The following is a 20,650-nucleotide window of genomic DNA, read 5'->3' as shown; positions in this document are numbered from 1 at the left end:
AAGTGTAATTGGTAGGTAAAGGGTAGTACTGTACATGCATTTGGAGGGCCTGGTGGGATTATGGACAAAGCTAAAAGTGAGGTTCATTAACCCTAACCCTCCTTCATCCTCCAAAATCCTTCGGGTGGTTTTGGAGGATTTGGGAGGATTGAGGGTGAATGGCAAAAGTGCATGGCTGATTTGCTAAGGATGCCATGAGTGAAGGTCATGGGTTAGACTTTGTGTTTTTCTTGCCCAATCGTGCATAAATTCAGCTCAATATTTCTTTTGAATCAACTGCACTGCTCAAGAATACCATTCACACTGCTTCAACATAATGACAGGAATTGCCGAAGGATTTTGAAGGCTTGAAGCAATAGCAACACCTCCAAGTAACATTTTAAAGAAATTTTGGAGGATTGAAAGAGAATTCAATATTTTACCCCCCCTTGGAGGATTAAGGAGGGTCCCTAGCAAAAATGGCCTAGGGACCTAACCAAATGTGAATTGCATAAATGTCACTGTGCCGCTTCCTGGCATAAACTCACTCGTTTAAAACTTACCCATCACTCTGTTATTCCCTAAACAAAATGTATTTATCCTACTTACTGCCAGACAAAAGTATACATTTTGAACTGGCTTACAGTATTTGATGTGTGTGTGTCTTTGAATTGATGAGATATTTAGGCAATGCTGGGACCAACACTCATTACATACATTATCTTGAATATTGTCCCCCGCCCCTTCGGCAGCAAATTATGTTCATCTTAGGTTTAACACTTTTACAGATAATGAAAACATTGTCATGAGTATGTGAATCTGTTGCATCAGATATTTTTTCTTTGTTTTATTTGTTTTTTGCTTAAATAACTTAGAGATTGACACTTTTCAACAACTTTTTAAAAAATAGATCAAGAGGATAATGAAGGAACACAGGCTGGAATAGAATCTACCATCATCTTAATGGGCAGTAAAAGTGCCGTGAGTACTACTGAATTGTTATAGTTGGATCAATAACACTTTTTCAAGAGTTGCTTGATCAATTTGATGGAATCAAATAATTTTAAGGATGATTTTTAGTACGAGAATTATTTTTATGAAAAAAGTATGAATTCAAGCCTTGTTGAACCTCATTTTTTGGTGCATTGTTTTCCAAAGTAGACTGTAGATTTAAATCATCAGGATATTTGCTTACAAAAATTGAAAGACAAATCAATTCTGCTAATCTCTAAGTTGAGGCAAATCACACTCTTGATGGAACAACAGCCAAAATATCTCACGGTTTGTATCATTTTTAACATTGCATGAATGTGCATGTGTCCACAGATGGCCATGTGGACCAGCTGCTGAGTAGTAGTGTGGAGACGCAAATACAAGTGACCAATATAATGCAGGTTGTTCTAACCTTTGTGTGGACTTAGCCAGGTCCACACAAGGTTAACTCCTTTCTAGAAACTTGGCTAAGAGGCATTTTTAGAGTTAGGTTATTGTAACAAAATGAGAAGGACTAGCCAAGGAAATTGTCAAAACAATGTAGCTCAAATTGTGTTCACAGTTCAAAAATATTTTTTTCACTTAGTTTTCCTAACTACACCAAACATGCCAAAAACATACGTGAAAGGATTTACATGTACATATACCTTTCTCCCATACTTGAACTTGTGAATGAATGTGATTCCAAATTCAGCTTAACTTGTTTTCATACAAATTACTACTACAAACAAGATTTATAAGCATCTTTCATTGGAAGTGACGAAAAGATGGTAGTTATTCCATTTTGAGAAATCTTTCATCAATACTTTTAGAAGGTGCTATTTTGCTTTTTGCACACAATAGGCTCCTTGCCAGAAGAGCATATTGTCCATCAAAATTACCTATTGAAAATATTGTAAAGAAATATAGGCCATATCTATTGTCTAAACAGGCAGCTTAATCACAATTAACAAGCTAAATTTAGAAATTATAACAATGAAATTAAGGAAAGTGTAATATGCGTTTGTACACAGAGCTGGGAGACACTTCTCTTCTGCCTTGGATGACGTTATGCTTTAGCTCTCAATTATGGAAATTTTCATTAGTACAAAAAAAAAGTTGAAGTTTTTAACCTGTCACTGCTTCAAAGGAGATGCGAATATATGGTGTCTTAAAGAAATCTTTCCTCTGTTTTAAAGACTTAAAAATCTTGTTTCATGTCTCCTTTTATCAGTTTTGGGCATGAACTGAAGATTGTCATTCTGTATAACGGGTTTTTGCCCTTACCCAATGTATGGGCAACACCCGTTATATAAATTAACATTTCCCAACGCACAATACATCTTGAAATAGTTCGCGGTACCCACTGCTACACCTGACTCGGACCGGCCAGCCGACCCCGGCAAGCTCGGTGGTCGAGTGGTTAAGACGTCTGCACTAGTAAGCAGGAGGTTGTGGGTTCGAGTCCCACCTGAGTAAGCTTGTGAATTTTTTTGCAAGCTCTCGGACAAGCACTGAGCATACAGTGTTTATCAATATATACATGTACGTTGGGTAAGTGCAAAACCCGTTTAATATATAAATTAACATCTCCCCAATGCAAAATGCATCTTGAAATTGTCATTCTAATTCCCTGCAGTAGGCCTCAACCGCATACTTCTTATTCCTCTTGTACAGGTAAAACACAAAATTGATCTTTCAAAAATTCTTATTTCATGTTCCAGGGAAAAACATCCATTATTTTGAGATTCCTTGAGAAAGAAGAACATCCAAAGCCAACCACTGCTCTGGAATACACATTTGGGAGAAAAGCGAAAGGACACAATATGGTAAATGTTTAAGTCTTTCTTATGTGCAAACAGTAGTTTACTATCAAATGTAGTGTCAAAAGTACGTAGTAAGAAGCTTATGGTATTTGTTCATATAGGATGATCCCATTGTCCTATAAATGCAGGTCAAGGTACATGCTGTATAGTCCTTTGCAAAGAAAAAATTGTTCAAGAAACATATTAAAAATCCAAACCTGCATGTCACAGAAATATTTGAAAATTTTAGCTCAGAAGGTTAACTTTTGAGAGAACTATGAAAGTGCCTATGTGTTTGTTCACAAAGTAAAACTTAATCAAAACATCCCCACTTAACATGACATTAGGTACTTCGATGGTTTCTTTCAAAAACCTCCACTGAGGAGTAAGTAGTAATAAGATTTGTGATGGCACTATAGTGGACCATAAATCCACAGAACCTGGTAGAAATGTTCGTTGTATCCGAAATTTGTTGTAGACCGAACGCAATGCAATGACTTTAGTGCATTGTATGAGTACTTGTTCCTTTTGTGTGCAATACCATGTACAATGTACATTTACATGTACTGTACATGTACAAGCGTACACATGAATGTGGTTAATGTTAACAATGTCTAAAAGATCTCTCACTTATGATTAATTAAATATGTTGTGATGTTAAGAATAATGAACTTGTGAGATAAAAAGCAAATACATGTGAAAGCATCAATCCAGGGATTTTTAAAAAGACTTTTGGTCGCCATGAATGAGGACGAAGCTAACTTAACGGCATGCACATGTTGGCCTGTGTGTACCTTCAAGAATATGAAGACTCATCAACTGGAGCCCCCATCCGTGTAAGTAGTCTTTCCAACACAAATTGTGTCACAGAGAGACATTTTTATTTAATTTTCCGTCAGTGTTTTGGTGTTTGGCACTAGCTGCATGACCACAATTGATCAATTGTCTGAATTCACTCACCCACCTGGCCTGGACGCGAGACGGTCGCTGAAGAGATAACGAGGGAATATTGTGATTGGATAGCTATGTCTTGGAAAATGTAGGTCATGTAAGCACACAGTGTCTTTCCGTTGTCAGAATTCTTCATGAATTCATTCCAAGCTAGCATAGGCGGTTTCTTGTAATCAAGGAGGGACGAATTTGATATTACATCAAACTGTATGTCAGACATTTTAAAATTGAGAGCAGATGTAGTGATAACACTTGCAAGTTTTGAGTTAAAGATCTTCTATTACATGCCTTGAGTCTTTCAGATTATTCCAGCTTATTGCATACTTTTAATCTACATGTACCTTGTTGTCTCCGGAGTTTATACTGCAATTTGTTGGGCATTTCGCCTAATGAACTAAATTCCACCATACCTGGTAAAGTCATTGAAGTGATACTGACATTGTTTGGAAGTTTTTCTTTCGAATACTGATTTTCCTTGGAGAAATTTCGATTGATATTTCTTTTATTTTGAAGTGCTTTTCAGAGCTGAAATTTTACAGCATTACATTACAACGGATTGAGAACTATCAAGTATATATCTCTTTGATGCACTAGATTTGTGAATTTACAGTGAATTTGAAATTTGAATTCACACATACTTACCTGTAAGTACTTGAATTGCAAATGCTGATTTTCATGCGTGTGTGAATAGACACATTCATTTGATAAACTTAATTTAATTTTACCACGGAGTTGTAGCTACACTCACTTGAGAGACATCTGATTGTAAATACTGAATTGTGTATATTTTGTATGATAGAATAGAGAAATTTTGTGAATAAATTCATATCAAATATTGTGAATAGTACAGATTGTGTTTTGTTACAATCATTTTCCGGCCTGCATCTAATCCTTCTAGTTACAGTGGCCCTAAAGTGAGCAAACTGTTACATCCGTTATGCCTTCTTTGGCAGCGATTCAGCTTGTGCCTGGCGGGAACCAGTGTTGTGCATTGCGCACGTGCTTGAACCACTGCGATTTGTAAATGTTTGTTATAAATAGGCCATCAACAATGGTTTTTCATGCAACAAAGTCACAAAAATCTTTCATTTAACAGGCATGATAGGAATTTCGTACAATGCGATTTTGTTGTAACAGATTTTCTCCCCATAGAAATGTGCCCATATTTACCAGGACTACAAATGTGTGTTTGTTATTTCATTGTAGCCGATTTTGTAATAACGAGAGTCAACTGTACTTGCAATTTTAGCACCAGTTGGCAAGGGAGAAGTTTCCATTAATGATAATAGCCATGTTTGAAGGAGGATCAGTTCAGTGAAAAAAATTGCTGTCTGTGATGGATAATGAATTTGTGTATGGTCCTGTTTTCCAATTCATTGTTGGAAGTGTTTGTTGTGTCATCTCATTGGTTTGGTTGGTGCACTGAATAGCAATATTGACCTCTTTTTAGAAAGTAATGCAGCAGGCAGTCATTATCTGAAGATGCAGGCTTGAATGCTACAGTTTGGATCTGATAGATCATGGCTGAATCCCTAAACATTCCAGAGTAATCTTGTAAGCTAAATAGGCTAGTCTACTGCCTGCAACCTACGCAGATTACCAATACATACATGTACATGTATGCATTATTTCCCAGTCCATTACTTCTATTTGCTAAATTCTCAATGACCAGTAGTGTTTCATCAATCGCTTGACTCCCGCAGCCATCACGTTCTTCCTCTTTTTCCTCTTTTTCTTAGCGCCATTACTATTGGATGACTTTTGTCTGGCTCCGAAATTTTTGAGAGTTTCTCCTTCGCTGCTTTGTGTTTCAGTGTCATTTCTCAATCACCATATTTATTTGTTCTTTCTCGTTTTTGTGAACAGTAAGACTGTTCCTTTTCCCTCGTAAATATATATATTTTGTCGTTCTTTTCTCAGTCTTGCGTAGGTTGGCAGACTGACCCTTGTATTGACCTAGTTTTTGTATCTGTGTTTTTCGAGGTTCTTGCCTAGTGGTGCTGTTTGCTTTCTTTTATGTATATTCTAGTTGATTTCAGAATGTAATTGAGTACATTTGTCTCTTTATTCTGCTTATTCCAATTGCTTATCTGTATATACATGTACCTTCTATTGTACTTCCCCATAGTTGTGGCACTTTTTGTGTATATTTTTGTTGGTTATCATATTATCTTTGAGAGCAGTTGTCTTGTTATTCTGTGAGTTGTTTTGCTTGTCAATTTCTGTTTTGTGTTTTGTGGTGGTTTTGGTCCATGTGAACCAAGGGAATGGGACAGTGCGTAAGTTTACTATTCCTTCCCTTTTGATCGGTCTGAGGTAAGACCATGCGATGTCCTTATTTGCTCCAGTACTGTACTTTGTCCCTCATTCAAGCGTCGTTTATCTGAAGAGACCTCGTCTTCCCCCTCTTCCCAGAGTTTAATAATAATAATATTTATTCTTTAAAGCCCATTGCATCGTAAAACAGATCTCAACAGGCAGGTACATAAATGAAACATGCAAATACTATGCCCGTAAGACTAAAGATTACCAACAGATTGTACAATAACAAGCTAAAATAAGCCCAGGACCCAACACCCCTAAAAAAGCAGCCACCCATCAAACACCCACTAACACCCAGATAGGAATCTTCAGCGAATGGAGTTGGTCCTGAAGGATGTTGACTTAGCATTCGCTGCATGTCTTGCATCCTCCTCCCGACTGAGTTCTTGTCCCTGGCTTGCAAGGAGGGTTCCAATATTTCACCTGAGTTTGTGACCATGGCCTTTCACTGCCTGGATGATTCCATGCTTACAGGGCTTGAGCAGTTTGCCATGGTATCTCTTTGTGCTACAGCTTCCCATAGGAAATCGGCTATTCTGGCTATAAATATTTCCCACGAGTGTGTTAATTCCACTCTCAAGAGTCTTCCCCTGTTTGCTAAAGATAATCTCTTCTTGAAAGTGAGGTCCAGTGGATCGACAATACTCGGAAGATCTCTTTTCATGAACCGTCCAACTCTCATTCTCATGTTTCTCATCCAGCTCCTTCAAGGCTTCGCAATACTCTGCTCCTCCGGTGCATCATCCTACAGGGACTCCTAGACATGCTCGTTGGCCTTTGCAACCTGCCTGGGAACAGTCACGCTCTTTAGCTCCAGCTTTCTTCAGTTCCCAACTTTGGTGACTCTTCTGCCCCTTCTTTGGTCGTTAATCCCAAACCCGTTGGCGGCTGTCTTCTAACTTTTGCAGGATTCTGGGAGGAAATAACGTCCGATGGGTGGGTCCTCGACACTCTTCAACATGGTTGCTGTCTTGAAGTCATTTACATGTAGATGTATTAAACTGGAGAAGTGAAAACAGAATGTGTACAAACTCTAAGTCTGAAAAAGGAAAAGAGAACTAGAGTGTATCTGTCTGTTGCCAACAGAGCAAATGTTTTTTTCGCATTCTTTTGTAGATTTGAGCAACTAGTCTACAGCACGAACCTCATGGTAATATGATTTCATCCTTAATATCCAAGTTTTGAACCCAATCAGACATGTACTTTTAGGACTTATCACCTAATGATGTCATCATCACATCAGGTCAATTCTCGTCTTTAATCTTCTGCTTTCAATTTAAGCCAAACAGTCACTAAATGCGCAAATTCCTTTGCGTCTGATTCTATTCACGGAAGTTCTGATCAACCGTAGTGCGCCTTCTAGTCCCATGATGCAGCTGCCATGTTTGTCCTTTTCCCTAGTGTGAAACTATGAGTTTACTGAGGTTTCTATTTTACTCTGATCAACCGTAACGTATTGTAATAATGTACATCCAATATTTAATATTTTTTCTAGTTTGATGTGTACATTTTCTTGTTTTTGTGGTATTTTCTCTTCTGTTAAGTGTGTGCATCTTAAAGACTTGTTGACTCTACATCACTGTAGTACCAAGTGATACATAGGGTCAACTGGGTGACCCTGGGATTGTTGGGAGTTCCGCGAGGTGGTTCGAGCAATACAATTCCGACATCCCCCTCTTTCCTTAATGTATATATGGGGTCAACAGGGGGACCCTGGGATTGTTGGGGTTCGTGAGGCAGTGTGAGCAGTTCCATTCCACAGCCCCACTCTCCCCTATAGACCAACAGGAGTCAGTCTGCGGAAGATCAAGTAGCATTCCAGCTGTACTTGTGATTCCATGCTAATTCCTGCTGGCAGTACCATCCTCTGTCCAGTTTAGGGTAAGTCCAAGTCATGCTTCAAGGGTCTTAACTGTAGTGTATGCGAAATCCATATGCTCAGATCCACTAATCCACTCAAAATCCTACTTTACCACTAAAGTATTGCACTCAACGATAGTGCAGAGTGGTGCTGAACTCTGGGTTGAATTTCTCTTGCGTGCTGGGTCTGGACACACCACCACCATGCATCCCAGTTAACAAGCATTCTTACCGAGTGAAGTCGGCCGGCAGCAAGCTCTTAACCAATGCCTACCACAGTCTACACTGATCCAGCGGTATGGCTCACAAGACCACGCGCCGCAACAGCCTAATGCCTCCTGCACTGGATGCCTCACCCCTGGTGCCATTGTCTTCAGACGTCTTTTGAACTGGTGCACCCAGGCCTGACACAGACACTAATCTCCATTGGTCCAATGTGCTTATGTTATCTGGGACAGCCCCTACAGAGACCATACTGGGCCAGATGGGCATGCCAACCTCCGGCGCCCAGGGCAGCAGAGCCCACTGGCCTCTTACACCGTCAGGGCTCCCACACACCGTACATCACTCCGTCTTTTGACTACCTTTGAGCCTTTCCAGGAAGACTGATGCCACCCCTGCAGTCCTCCAACCATCTGCTGTACCTGAACTGGAATCTTAGCAAGCCTCTGATGCCCCAACTCTCCAGGCCTTGATCGCTGGCTCTACAACCAGTTCCCCGTGTGCAAGAAATGCAAGCACTCCTTGCCTTCTTTCATGGGGTCCAAGTGCAAGAAGTCTCGCTCCTCATGGCAGGACATCTCTTCAGCAGATATGATGTCAGTGGTCCGTACGCTCTCAGAGACGCTTCTTCAATAGCCAGCTTTCCAGAGCCTAACCCTGCTCCCTTGATGACTGCTCTGGATCCGGACCCTCTACCCGTGGAATTCGATCTGCATCTTCATCCATCGATGATCAGATCTTCTCATGACAGCTTCGTCCCTTTGATATCCTGATGAAATCAACCGTAACAGATTTAAGCGTGAATTAGCCATTACATGATAGCTAAAAAATTGAAGTCAACTGCATGAAGTGCAGAACTTGTGTACTTCTTTACACAGATGAAGCACCGACGACGAAAACCCCTTATAATGTTTGCGAACTTGAAAATCCCATTCAAACCCTGTGTATTGGTTACTGTGTGCATGGACTCACAATATCTGCCTGTAACATAGGCAGCACATAGTGCATAGGGCATGTACTCAAGAGTTGGAAATTTGCCAAGCACATGGTGCTGAGAGCAGATCGCATTGTATGGAACCCCAAAAGGGAAAATATTTGCAGTCTCTAATTTTCACTCTTTCTATTTTTTTTTCTATTTTGTATTGTGCATGTCTGATTGGGTTGGAACCTTGCAGACTGTTAGGAACGGGAAGTTTACAAGGTTGACATTGTCATCAGTCGACAAGTCACATGACATTAAAGGTGAATCCTTTAAGGTACTACATGTACATACATGTATATCTCCTGAAGTGCAGGTCCGATATATCTTAGAAGGGGAGTGCTTTAGCGACATTGAAATTATACGATTATGTCAGTATGTTACAAGTCATGTGACATTAAAGGTGCACTCTTCAAAGCACTATGTCTTGTGAAGTGCATGTTCAATTGGGTTCAAACCTTGCAGATATCTTAGAAGGGAAGTGATGTAGATGAATGTTGACCTCATGTGATGATGACACCACCAGGTGACAAGTCACGTGACATTAACCCCTTCAAGCCGGGATTCTTTGGACAGTGACTGCTGGGCTGTGGTATGCCCAGTATGCTAAGCTCTGTCCAGCATCAGGCCCACATTGAAACTGCAGCTGCATGATGAATACAATGTATGTGTGGTATGCACTAGTCCTCACACAAAGCCGCAGCTTTTGACGGTTCCCGGGGTGAAGGGGTTAAAGGTGTATCCTTTGAAGTACTGTCTGCTTGGGTTGAAACTTGGCAGGTATTTAGAAAGGGAAGTATCATAGACCAGTTGACCTCATATGATGATGATGTCCTCAGATGATTTTGCCACGCAACATTAAAGGTGCACTCTTCAAAGCACTATATCTCTTGAAGTGCATGTCTCATTGGGTTGAAACCTTGCTGATATCATGGAAGGGAAGTGATTTAGACCATTATTGTCCTCGTGCATGTCATGTGATGATGAAGTCATCAGGTGACAAATCGTGTGACCCTAAATATTCACTGTTTAAAGCCCTCTATCTCTTGGTGTACATATCCCATCGAGTTGAAATTTTGCAGATAACAAGAAAAGGAAGTGTTGTAGTTGAAGATTTACCTGATATTATTATGATGTCCTCAAATGAGGAGTTAATTAAATTACATTGTACATGAAATAATTAACCCCTCAGGTTTGTGCAGTAGGTTCATTGTCCAAATTAACAAAAAGAATGTGAAAAAGCCCTCCGTTCTGTTGACCAACAGACAGATAAACTCTATTTTTTTCTCTGTTCCCTTTCCTCTTTAATGGCCATCACCCAAACTTCCCATACCCTGGGTCTTGCTCAATGACGGTCGGTCCCTGTGGAAGGCCGTGGCACCTGGCAAGAACTAGATGCCCGAGGTTTTAAAGTAGTGCCAAGCCAGTCAGTTTAGGACTATTATTTAGGGGATGAATGGACCTGGGATTCCGTGGATTACCTGTGGATTTTGTGGACTGCATGTACCTCGGGATTTTTCTGGATTACATGTACCAGTGGACTTTGTGGATTATATGTGCCTGTGGACTGGACAGACAGACTGGACAACAAGAAAATGGACACAGTGAAACTATGAACTTATGTTCTGTCCCCACTTCCCGTCTTTATAGGATCACTTTTGGAGGTGAAGTTTTAATCTCCATGCACTGCCTTTAATAGGCCACAACAGTCCCTGTTAAGCCTTCACATTATTGTCCAAACTATACATTAAATGCATCAGCCAATCAGAATGAGAAATTGCCCTGTAGGTGATTTAAGACACACCCCCTTGCTGTATAAACCAATTGGATCTCACTGATTAAGAGCTAAAGCAAGCAGTCGTACATTTTATGTTACAATATAAACCGTATATAGTTGGTGATTCATCACACTCTTCTGATCAAAAGCCCATTTGTTTTGTGCACTTTTCTTCCACTATCAACTTTGGTCCTTTTGCAACTTTGATCTTCAACAGACTTACATCAATGAAGGACCTTAGTGCAAAGATGCGCATGGAACAATGTTGTCATAATAACATTATCAAGTGATTTTTTTAATTGATTTTTAGTATGTATTTCAGCCCATTGACTTTGTACGTTTTCAAGGCACAGTTTTTTCACATTAGCGATGACTGATCGTCATCAAAGTGTCGTCAAGTGATTTATTATTGAATTTTGAATAATTAAATGTTATGTTAAATTTTTTAAAATCCATACAAAAACAAACGGGGTCTCCTGCAAAATTCTGTTTGTAGCAAGTGGCACAGTAAAATTCGGTCTTTAATTCATCTCGTGTGGGTCAAATCCCGTGACCCTTCTGACCGGTCGAAACCGGAAGTTGGTTTTTTGTTTAAAAGTGATAACAGGTGTCAATGTATTTTCGACGTTGTTAGTCTTTTGGGGTATATTATTCTTCAAAACAGCTACTGATGACGTCTAGCAATAGGTTAAAAATTCTGAAAATAAATTTTGAATAGATGTCTTTGACGAAATTTGTCCGAATCTCCTGAAAATTGATGCAGATGATGATCTTTACCCAGTTAACATGTTAAAATTTGTCCGTAAGACAGACAAAACCCGTATTTTTTCCCTCTTCCTCTGACTGAAATCCCCTTTGTTTTGTACACATTTTTTCCACCACCCACTTTAATCCCCTAGCAACTTTGGATCTTCATCAAACTCACATCAGTGAACATCCTATATGTATAGTAGATGTGTCTAGATTTGTTATTGATTTTTTAATATTTCTTTCAGCTCATTGACTTTGAATACATTCTCAAGGCACAATTAAAGCAAAAACAGTACTAAAATAACTGCGTCATGATGGCTCATCAAGTGATTTTGAACATTTAAATATGTTAAATTTTTGAAGATCCATATAAAAGCAACTTAAACTTGGCTTCCCACAACATTCTGTTTGCAGCAAGTGGCAGGGTAAATTTGGTCTTCAGTTCATCTTGTGTGGGTCAAATCATTTGACTTACCCTTCTGGTCAAAACTGGAAGTGGATTTATTGTTTAAAAGTGGTAAAATGTATCAACTTGTTTTCAACGGTGTTAGTCAGTGGAGGTGTAGTACTCTGGAAAACATCTACTGACCACGTCATGTAATTGTCAAGTGCCCTCTTGTGACAGCTTGATATTTTGAAAAAGGAATTCTGAACAGATGTCTGTGATGAAGCTCTGGAAATTGATGTAGATGATAATATTGTGGCGGAATTACCAAAATGTGGTACTCCCTCAGGAAAACCTACGACTGGAGGGGCAGGTCTGTTGGGCAGAGATGTACTGCCTAATGCACAGGGCTAACCAGACAGTGCCTCCACAACCTCCAGGGGACAGACAGGGCAACAACGGACAGGACAAGTAACTATATTGTAGCCTCTTTTATTCACACCTCAATTATACAAGGCAATGCGAACCTCCAGGTGGTCACTATAATGCGGTACCCTCAAGAGTAATGTTGGACTTCAGTTGCAAAGCCTCTACTAAGCGCTAGCGTAAATAGCCTCCTGCTACCCGCGTGCCTCTTAGTTTGGACCCTCCAATTCCGGCTCTCAGGGGTGTGGAGTATCCTAGTGAAGAACACTTGTAGCGTAGCCTCCACGCTATAAGTGTTCTTCACTAGGATACTCCACACCCCTGAGAGCCGGAATTAATCCCTATATGTAGTTCTCTCCCCGATATCCCAACGTGGTCCCCCTTATGCACAAAGACCTACGCCCGAATCCACTCAGCACTTCCTGTAGCCTCCTATTACCTGAGCACAACTTCAGCACGTCCATCCTGGACAAGATCCAAACTCCAACTGCCTGGCCACGCATGCGCGCTCTCTTTTATTCGCATAATAGTGCTCTCTGTAGTTTAACATGGGCAAGTCCAGTGCTCGCGCTGTCTGATATGTTCATCAACATAATCATTTGTGTCACAATATTTACCCTGCTAACACACTTGTGAAAGTTGGGGCCAGGATGTCATCAGACAGGAAGTTATAATAAAAAGTCTTTTTATTCTTCAAAATTCCCTAAACAATCAACTGCAAAAGGTATAAAGAGGCATGAATTGCCGTTTCTATAATAGCTTAAACATTAGAGTCCATTGCACCAAGTACGTAACTGGTCTACTTGTTCACGCAGATGAAGCACCAACAACAAGACACACGTTACTATATTTGCACACACAAAAATTTCCCATTTGTACATATACATATACATTGTGTATTTGCTTTTACGTGTATTTGGGTAAACACATCACATCTGCCTATAATGTTCAGACATTGCACAGTGCATAGGCATACTTGGACCAGTAAAACAAGTACTGTATGTGGCGCTGAAGTTGGGTCACTTGGTATGGAATGCCAAATGACCAAAATGTCAATGTGAATGCCAAAACAACAGAATGTTTTAAATCCAATAAAACCTATTCCGTGCATTTTTTCTCGATGAACATGACATTCAATTGTATTGTACATATCAAATTGGGTTGAAACCTTGCAGATATCTTAAACAGGGAGTGTTTTAGTCGAATTTTGACCTGGTGTGATGATGACATCAAGTGGTAAATCATGTGACATTAAAGGTGCACTCTATAAGCCCTTTATCTCGTGAATTACACGTCCCATCGGGTTGACATTTTGGGCATAAGTAGAAAGGGAAGTGGTATAGATGATAATTGACCTGATGTGATGATGATGTCATCAGGTGACAAGTTACTTGACATTATACGTGCACTCTTTCAAGCCCTATAGCTCCTAAAGTACATGTCTGGTTGAAAACTTGGACCTACATGGACATGATGAAATCATTTCACCTTAAGACCCTATGGCGTAGATGTCATGATGACATCATGTGATTTATTTTAGAATTGTGAATATTTTATTTTCCCCATAGGTTTGTATTTTTATCAGCACTTTTATCAATCAGACTGAATATATATTAGGTGCACACTTTTAGTACAACAGCAAGAGAGGGTCCAAGAACATTAATATTGTCATAGTGATGTCATCAGGTGTCATGTGACATGGATGCAAAATTCAAAGCCCTATATCCCCTGAAGTACATGTCCCATTGGTTTGAAATTTTGCGGAAAACTGGAAAGGAATGTGTGAAAGACGAAAATTGACATCATATGTTGATCGTGTCATCACATGACAGTCATGTATTAACTCGTTCACGGCAGGGTTTTTTGACCGCAACTGCTGGGCTGTGGTATGCCCTGAATGGAGGGCTTTGTCCAGCAGCAGGCCCCATTGAGCCAGCAGCTGCATGATGAATAGACTGTATGTGTGGTATGCTCTAATCCTCACTCAATGGTGCGGTAGAAGCAGTTCTCCGTAGCGAAGGGAAAAAAGAAGCATCCCTAAATCTTATAGTCTATGGCGCTCTACCTACCCAAACAGTCACTGCATATGCAAATTTCCCATGCGCGTATTATTCATTTACTAAAAAGATTTGATCACCCGTGATGCACCCTGACCTCCCACAATGCAGCGTGGCCTCGCCACCATGATCGTCCTTCTTTTCTCAGTGCTGCAATGTAACAGACGTGTCTTTCAAGGTATCTTCGATTTACCGAGCTTCTGTTTTCGCTACACAGTTCTGTATCGATTTGGTCACTTTTCCTTCCTTTGTAAAAAAGTATAACCTGAATTTTATCCATTTATTGGTAAGAGTGTTCTTTTCGTGTATATTTTTGTGTTCTTTCTTCAGTTTTCTTGTATGTGCACCCTGCAGGTGTTCACTGTCGGTATTATGAGGCTCGTTCCAGCTACGCTGTGAATTATAGGCCTTTAATAGCCGGTTGAATTCAGGGGGTCATTGTCAGGATCTGTCATACTCCCTTGTCTTCTCTGGCTACCAGGATGAGGAAAAGGCATTGCCCTCGTCCAGGGAGTTCCAGCCAGGATCTGGCCAGGCCCCTGGTTTGTTTGGCCCCACGGAGCTGACGAGAAAGCTCCGTGGTCGACTGGGGAATACCCGAGCAGGGATACCGCCAGGATCTGGCAAGGACCCTGTCTCCTTGGTCAATTGCTGGCTTGGCGAGCCAGCTGGGACTCCCAGAGAGTACCCCATCTCCGGGGCCCGTCCTACCATCATCGTGAGGTACGCCACGTCTTTTGCCCGACATGGCCCAGAGGAATCCGCGCAGCGTGCCAGCCAATGTTCCCAGGCGACACCGAAGAGTACCACCCGCTGATCGGCCTAGAACACTACTTCTCCGGCGGCCCCCGAGCGTACTCCCTTTTGCCCACATACCGAAGTCACTGGGCCGGGCTCCCCACAAGTGCCCTGGCCCGCCCCACCTGGTGCGGCGTCGAACCATGACACCCTGACTCCCGCTAAGCCCCCCTTCGGGACCGGGGAGCTTAACGGGGTTTTTATGCCTCCAGGTCTTCGAGCTACCCATCCGCGGCTCCGGCTATCAACTGGATATCACTGGGTCATCAGACCTCATTTCTCCTGGTCTCTTTGCCTGGAATTCTGCAGCCCCCATTGACCTCTGCAGCCTTGGCTGCCACCTCCGCCGCCAGGCCGCCAGCCACTGGGTGCTTCAAGCACACCGCAGCTTAGGCTTTTAATTAGCATCACTGGGTCATTGGACCTCATTTCCTCGACCACAACGAACATACCTCTGCGGCTTGAATGTCAGCTTTCCAGTCCATCGTTCGCTGCCTTGGCGTTAGACCGCCATCAGCCTCCCCTGCCCTGGACTCGTTTCTGGCGGACCAGGCCCCTCCGCCCTCTCTGGCCACAAGCCATGATTACATCGGGCAGGGTTCCACACCAGAATCGCACCAGCCGGGCGTACTCCCTCGGGAGCAGGCCACTCCCACAGGACTGCACATGGCTCGGAATGAGGCATTGCCCTGTTTCCGACCTGGCAACCAGCATTGTCTTCCGAAAAGAATGAAGTTGTTTCCATCAGCACCCTCGCTCTGTCCGATTACCGCCTCTGTCTTCTTCAGTGAGACATGATTCAAGTGCCCGGCCTGCCATTAGCCACTTCGCCAGAGGAAGATACCAGCCATGACTTGTTTAAACGGTATAGCATTACTGGAATCTTCCGGGCCAATTTTTCCAAAACTCCTGAATGATCGTTCATGCTCTGAGATATTCTAGTCTCTAGCCAGAACTTGGCACGTGTCCAAGTCCACTCCAGCCTGACGGTCCTCCCCTCAACTACCTGCCAATCTACCGGCATCCTCGGCTCTTGACTATAGCACAGCCTTACTTCAGTCGAAGCAAAGTCACCTTGTCTTTGGTTGAAGATGACACTGATTTTATCGGCATTCTCACCGCCTATGACATACATGTATTCCAGATCCTCTGTCAGCCTCCCTTCCGGAGGAAGACACCAACCATGCCCGTGCCAGTCAACTGGCCGCCCCACGTCTTGAGATACTCTTGCTACGGGGCTCCCATTCATGAAGTAGGCTCTTCGCCTTAGCTGACCACTCCCCCTTGTAAGGCCAGAGCGGCCTGGGACGATGTCTCCTTGTCACCTTCCCTGAATGTCATGGAGACAACTACTCTGTTGAACACAGTAGAACACTGTCATAACAGGGTCCCGGGGTTTTTACAAATTCCTTATGTTATCAGTTATGGAAAATAAATGAATAAAAAAAAAGGAAATTCTTTGTCATAAATATGACCTTGTATTATAAATTATAAATATGACAAATGCTCATCCTGTCTGTCTTCGATTATACAATGTATTGTGAGAGTCCTTTGGGTGCCTTCCTCAATGAACATGAGCGACTGCCCCATCTTTTCAGGCAGCCGCCTCTGACATATCTACCGCATGGGCATCCAGTGCAATCCACATGGTAGCACTTTCCGGGACAACTTCTTGAATCGTTGCTGCGGTGAATACGCCATTGGATGCGGATCCAATCCCGAATCTCCGTGACAGCATTCTGGAACTACTTTGGCTACTATTGGTTGGCCTGCTCAGGCCACGGGGAAGTGAGTCCACGCTTTACCTGGTGATCTCTAATGACCGCTACAAGTCTAAACCTACTGGCATTCGAGACTACATTACCAGGCACCAAGACAGTAACGAACAAATAACATTTTCCAGGCAGTCATCCTATCTTTTTCAGTTCTGTCACGGTAAATTTGTCATCGTCACGCTGACCTTCCACTGCGTCTCTCCAGTCCGCATCCCCAGACATCCGAACCTAACGTTCTTCAAGCCATTGGGATTTTTACATACCCCTTGACACCCCGTAATCTTGGGTTTCCCCAAGGGGCCCTGCGGGAGAGATTTTGCAAATCTATTTCCACTGCGTCTCATGACGTACAATCCTTTGATCAGCAGAAGGACCATTTTGTGGCCCCCACTTACAGTGTACGTGGCCCCACATGAGCACAGATTCTGCTGTGCAGCCCTGCTATAATGCACACTGTCCAAACACTTGTTCACTTCAATGTGGGCGTGTCCAAAATGTTATTACTGTGACTGTTACGAGGTCTGTCAAAAGTAGGCCTGCTGTGAGTCACATATTTTGTTGCATTAGTAACGCAGGCTTTCTCTGAGTGTGATCAAAACGAAGGGAGAGAATTCTGTCAGACCCTATTCGTTCCTGAAATGAATACTTTGTTAGTGCTAAGCGCTAACATCGAAATGGATTTGTTTTGTCTTTTGTCCGGGGAGGTTTTCCTTTAGCGGAAATTACTAGCAGTTTCGCCCAGTCAAGATTCACATGTATTCTTCACGGAGTGAGTTGCTATGGATGCTCATTCTGTTATTCATATCTCAAAAGTCACGCGACTGACTCCTCTACGCCAGCCATTTATTTTTCACTCATACGTGAAAATGATCAAAGTTTTCCGTCACAGTCGGAATGCCAGCGGCCACGCTGGGTATGGAACACTGCTTACCTTCAATTTGACATGAAAGTGTTCGACGCCTTTCTGCGTTTTCAGGTGTTGTATATTGCTGCTAAAGACAAATTATGCATTTGACCTCCATGATTTTACTTAGCAGGAGAGTTCTCCTTTCCACCCAGACCTCATGACAGTCATGCTAGAGACTCTGAATGATAATTTCATCTCCGTCTTTGAGTATGTCTTGCGGCTCTCTTGCCTCTGCCTCTTTTTTTTCACACTGCCAACCAAAGCCACATTAATGGAAAGGACAAGGGATCATGCAGTTGACCTGCAGATAATCCACATGGCAGGGTCCGATGAGGTAGTGGCGGACGCACTCCCCCTGGAATGATAGAGCAGCCTTACATCGATCTCTTTGCTTCCTTGAACAACGATCAACTTCCCACGATCTTCCTCTTCGGTGGGACTTTCTAGCAATGCTTCAGCCATGGCCGCATGGGACGTCATCTGCCCATGCACCTTTCAAATTTGTGACAGCAGATTTTAGCATTGTGTTATGTGCGTCGATAGTCAGGCTTTGGCTCCAGCTAAGGCTCTTGCGAGTGCTATAACAGAATCTTGTATTAACAGTGCTCTTATTAACAACATTCGACTGTATCTACAACTCATTTCTACAGGTTAGCCCTAGCTGCCATACACATTGGTTTCAAAATTGGTTAACCCCTTCGCTACGGATGACTGCTACTTCAGCACCTTTGTGTGAGCATTAGTGCGTACCAAACATACAAGCTATTCACCATGCAGCTGCTGTTTAAATGGGGCCTGCTGCTGGACAAAGCCCTCCATTCATGGCATGCCACAGCCTAGCAGTCTTGGTCAAAATAATCCGGCTGTGAAGGGGTAAACTGCCCTTAACCACTTTGTGCCGGGGTATTTTTCAACGTTGATGATGCTGGGCCTGCATGACTATCATTTTTTCCGTTTTCAAAATACTTCCACAATTCATCATTCCATTTAACAGTCGTTTATAGCCGCACGGAGTAATCTTTAGGCACTACTCTAAGTTGACAGGTGACCTTCATTGACGCCCGAATATTTCAGCCAGGCATGCAGCCTTGTAAACAGAGCCCAGATTGTGCGGTGTTATACAACTGTCTTTTGTTCACGAACCTGGCTCAGTGCACTGCTGACCTCTTTTCAATAGGGGCCAGATTAGCGTGCAGCGGTGCTGTGTGGCTTATCGCTGCGGTGGTGGAGCGCTTTTGTCCCCAGTGGTAATCCGCTTGCTCTCAATGCCCCAAAATCTGGTATACGGTTTCAAAACAACGCTGGATTATCAGCACTTTTGAGAGTGAAAAATGCCGGTAATGCCCAGCAGCCTGGTCTTTTGTTCGGAGAACGGTCTTTTGTTACAGGGCCCTGTTTCCTTTGTCCGAGTTCGGAGACCCCGGCCACGCATATAAACCATACGGCTCCGATTTCGGAGTCCCCGGCAGGCAGTGGTTAACAACATGATATTCCATCACCTTTTGTATGATATGCTTGTCCAGTGTCCCCTTGTTGGGAAATTGGTCTGGTCATAAGACCTAAGCTAGGTTCTCCAGATGCTTTCCGGTCTTTCCTTTGAACCCTAAATAATGCTTGCCTTACGCACACCTGTGTCAGGTTGGTCTTTCTCCTGAAAATGGTTACATCCTGAGGAGGCAGTAAACTATAGGCTCTCCCCATTGCCGAAGGCTGTCTTTGTTGAGAGCCACGTGGTGTTCACCTCATTCCTTCGATTGGCTTCCTGACAAAGGATCAGACTCCCTCACCTGATCCTTCCGATATCTTTACACTCTCAGCCTCCTTACATCCTGAAGACGATGCAGATAAACTTTGGGGGCCTGTTCATGTCCTGAAAAGGTACCTGACTAAAAGAATAGCATGGAAGGGATGATATTAACCCCATCACTTTCATGAGACCACACCGTCCAGCGATGTCAGTACACTATTGCATGCTGGATGGCTTCGGCCATTAGATTTGCTAATCCAGTCTGGTGTTAAGCTCTGATGAACATAGTAATTACTACATCGGGGTTTATGGCGTAAGAGTAGGATCTGCATCTTGGTCTTACTCTAGAGATGTTTCGATTGCAAACATTTGCAAAACTGCATTTTGGAAGTCTTCTGCCTCTTGCAACTTGGCAGGACAATCCTACTGTCCGCAGTGCAGAGGTCAAAGGGACCTCCTATAGGACGGACGACAAGTCATTATGAAGTTCTTTTACCATTTCTTAAATTTTCACATTCCTCCTTGCTTATATGTAAAAGTGTATTCTCGGCATTAGATGCGTCGTTGCCAGCCCCCACCTAGACCGGCGCTACTCTGCATATGTAGTGACTGTTTGAGTAGGTAGAGCGCCGTAGACTCCTTCCCCACATTAAGTGTGGGTGGGGTCTACCAGAGAATACCAGTACCTACCCAAACAGCCCTCTCCCGCCCGTCCTCCCCACTCTGGCTCTGACCTTTTTTGAGTTGCTTTTGAAAAGGACAATCATGGTGGCGAGCCCGCACTGCATTATGGGAGGTCAGAGTGCACCACGGGTGAACAGGTCTTTTCAGCAAATGAATAATACGCACATGGGAAATTTGCATATGCAGTGCCTGTTTGGGTAGGTGTTCTCTAGTAGACCCGACCCACACTTAATGTGGGAAAGGACTTTGGATAG

At 42.7% G+C, this 20,650-nt stretch overlaps 1 protein-coding gene across 4 annotated transcripts in view; it reads left to right on the top strand.

Annotated features, from left to right (window-relative positions):
* Nucleotides 1–20,650, top strand: part of dync2li1 (dynein cytoplasmic 2 light intermediate chain 1) — a 119,327-nt gene that overhangs the window by 22,425 nt on the left and 76,252 nt on the right. For all 4 annotated transcript variants that reach the window (XM_087147645.1, XM_022255281.2, XM_022255282.2 and 1 more), the window contains 2 exons: nucleotides 890–960; nucleotides 2,676–2,780. In XM_087147645.1, coding sequence (XP_087003771.1) covers nucleotides 890–960; nucleotides 2,676–2,780 — 176 coding nt within the window. The remainder of the gene's footprint in view (nucleotides 1–889; nucleotides 961–2,675; nucleotides 2,781–20,650) is intronic.

The sequence above is a fragment of the Acanthaster planci genome, linkage group LG01, assembly GCF_054643075.1.
Source record: "Acanthaster planci isolate LZ-2023a linkage group LG01, COTS_SCS, whole genome shotgun sequence".
NCBI lineage: Eukaryota > Metazoa > Echinodermata > Asteroidea > Valvatida > Acanthasteridae > Acanthaster > Acanthaster planci.
The sequence above is the reverse complement of the archived record's forward strand: the minus strand, read 5'-3'. Positions and strand labels throughout refer to the sequence as shown.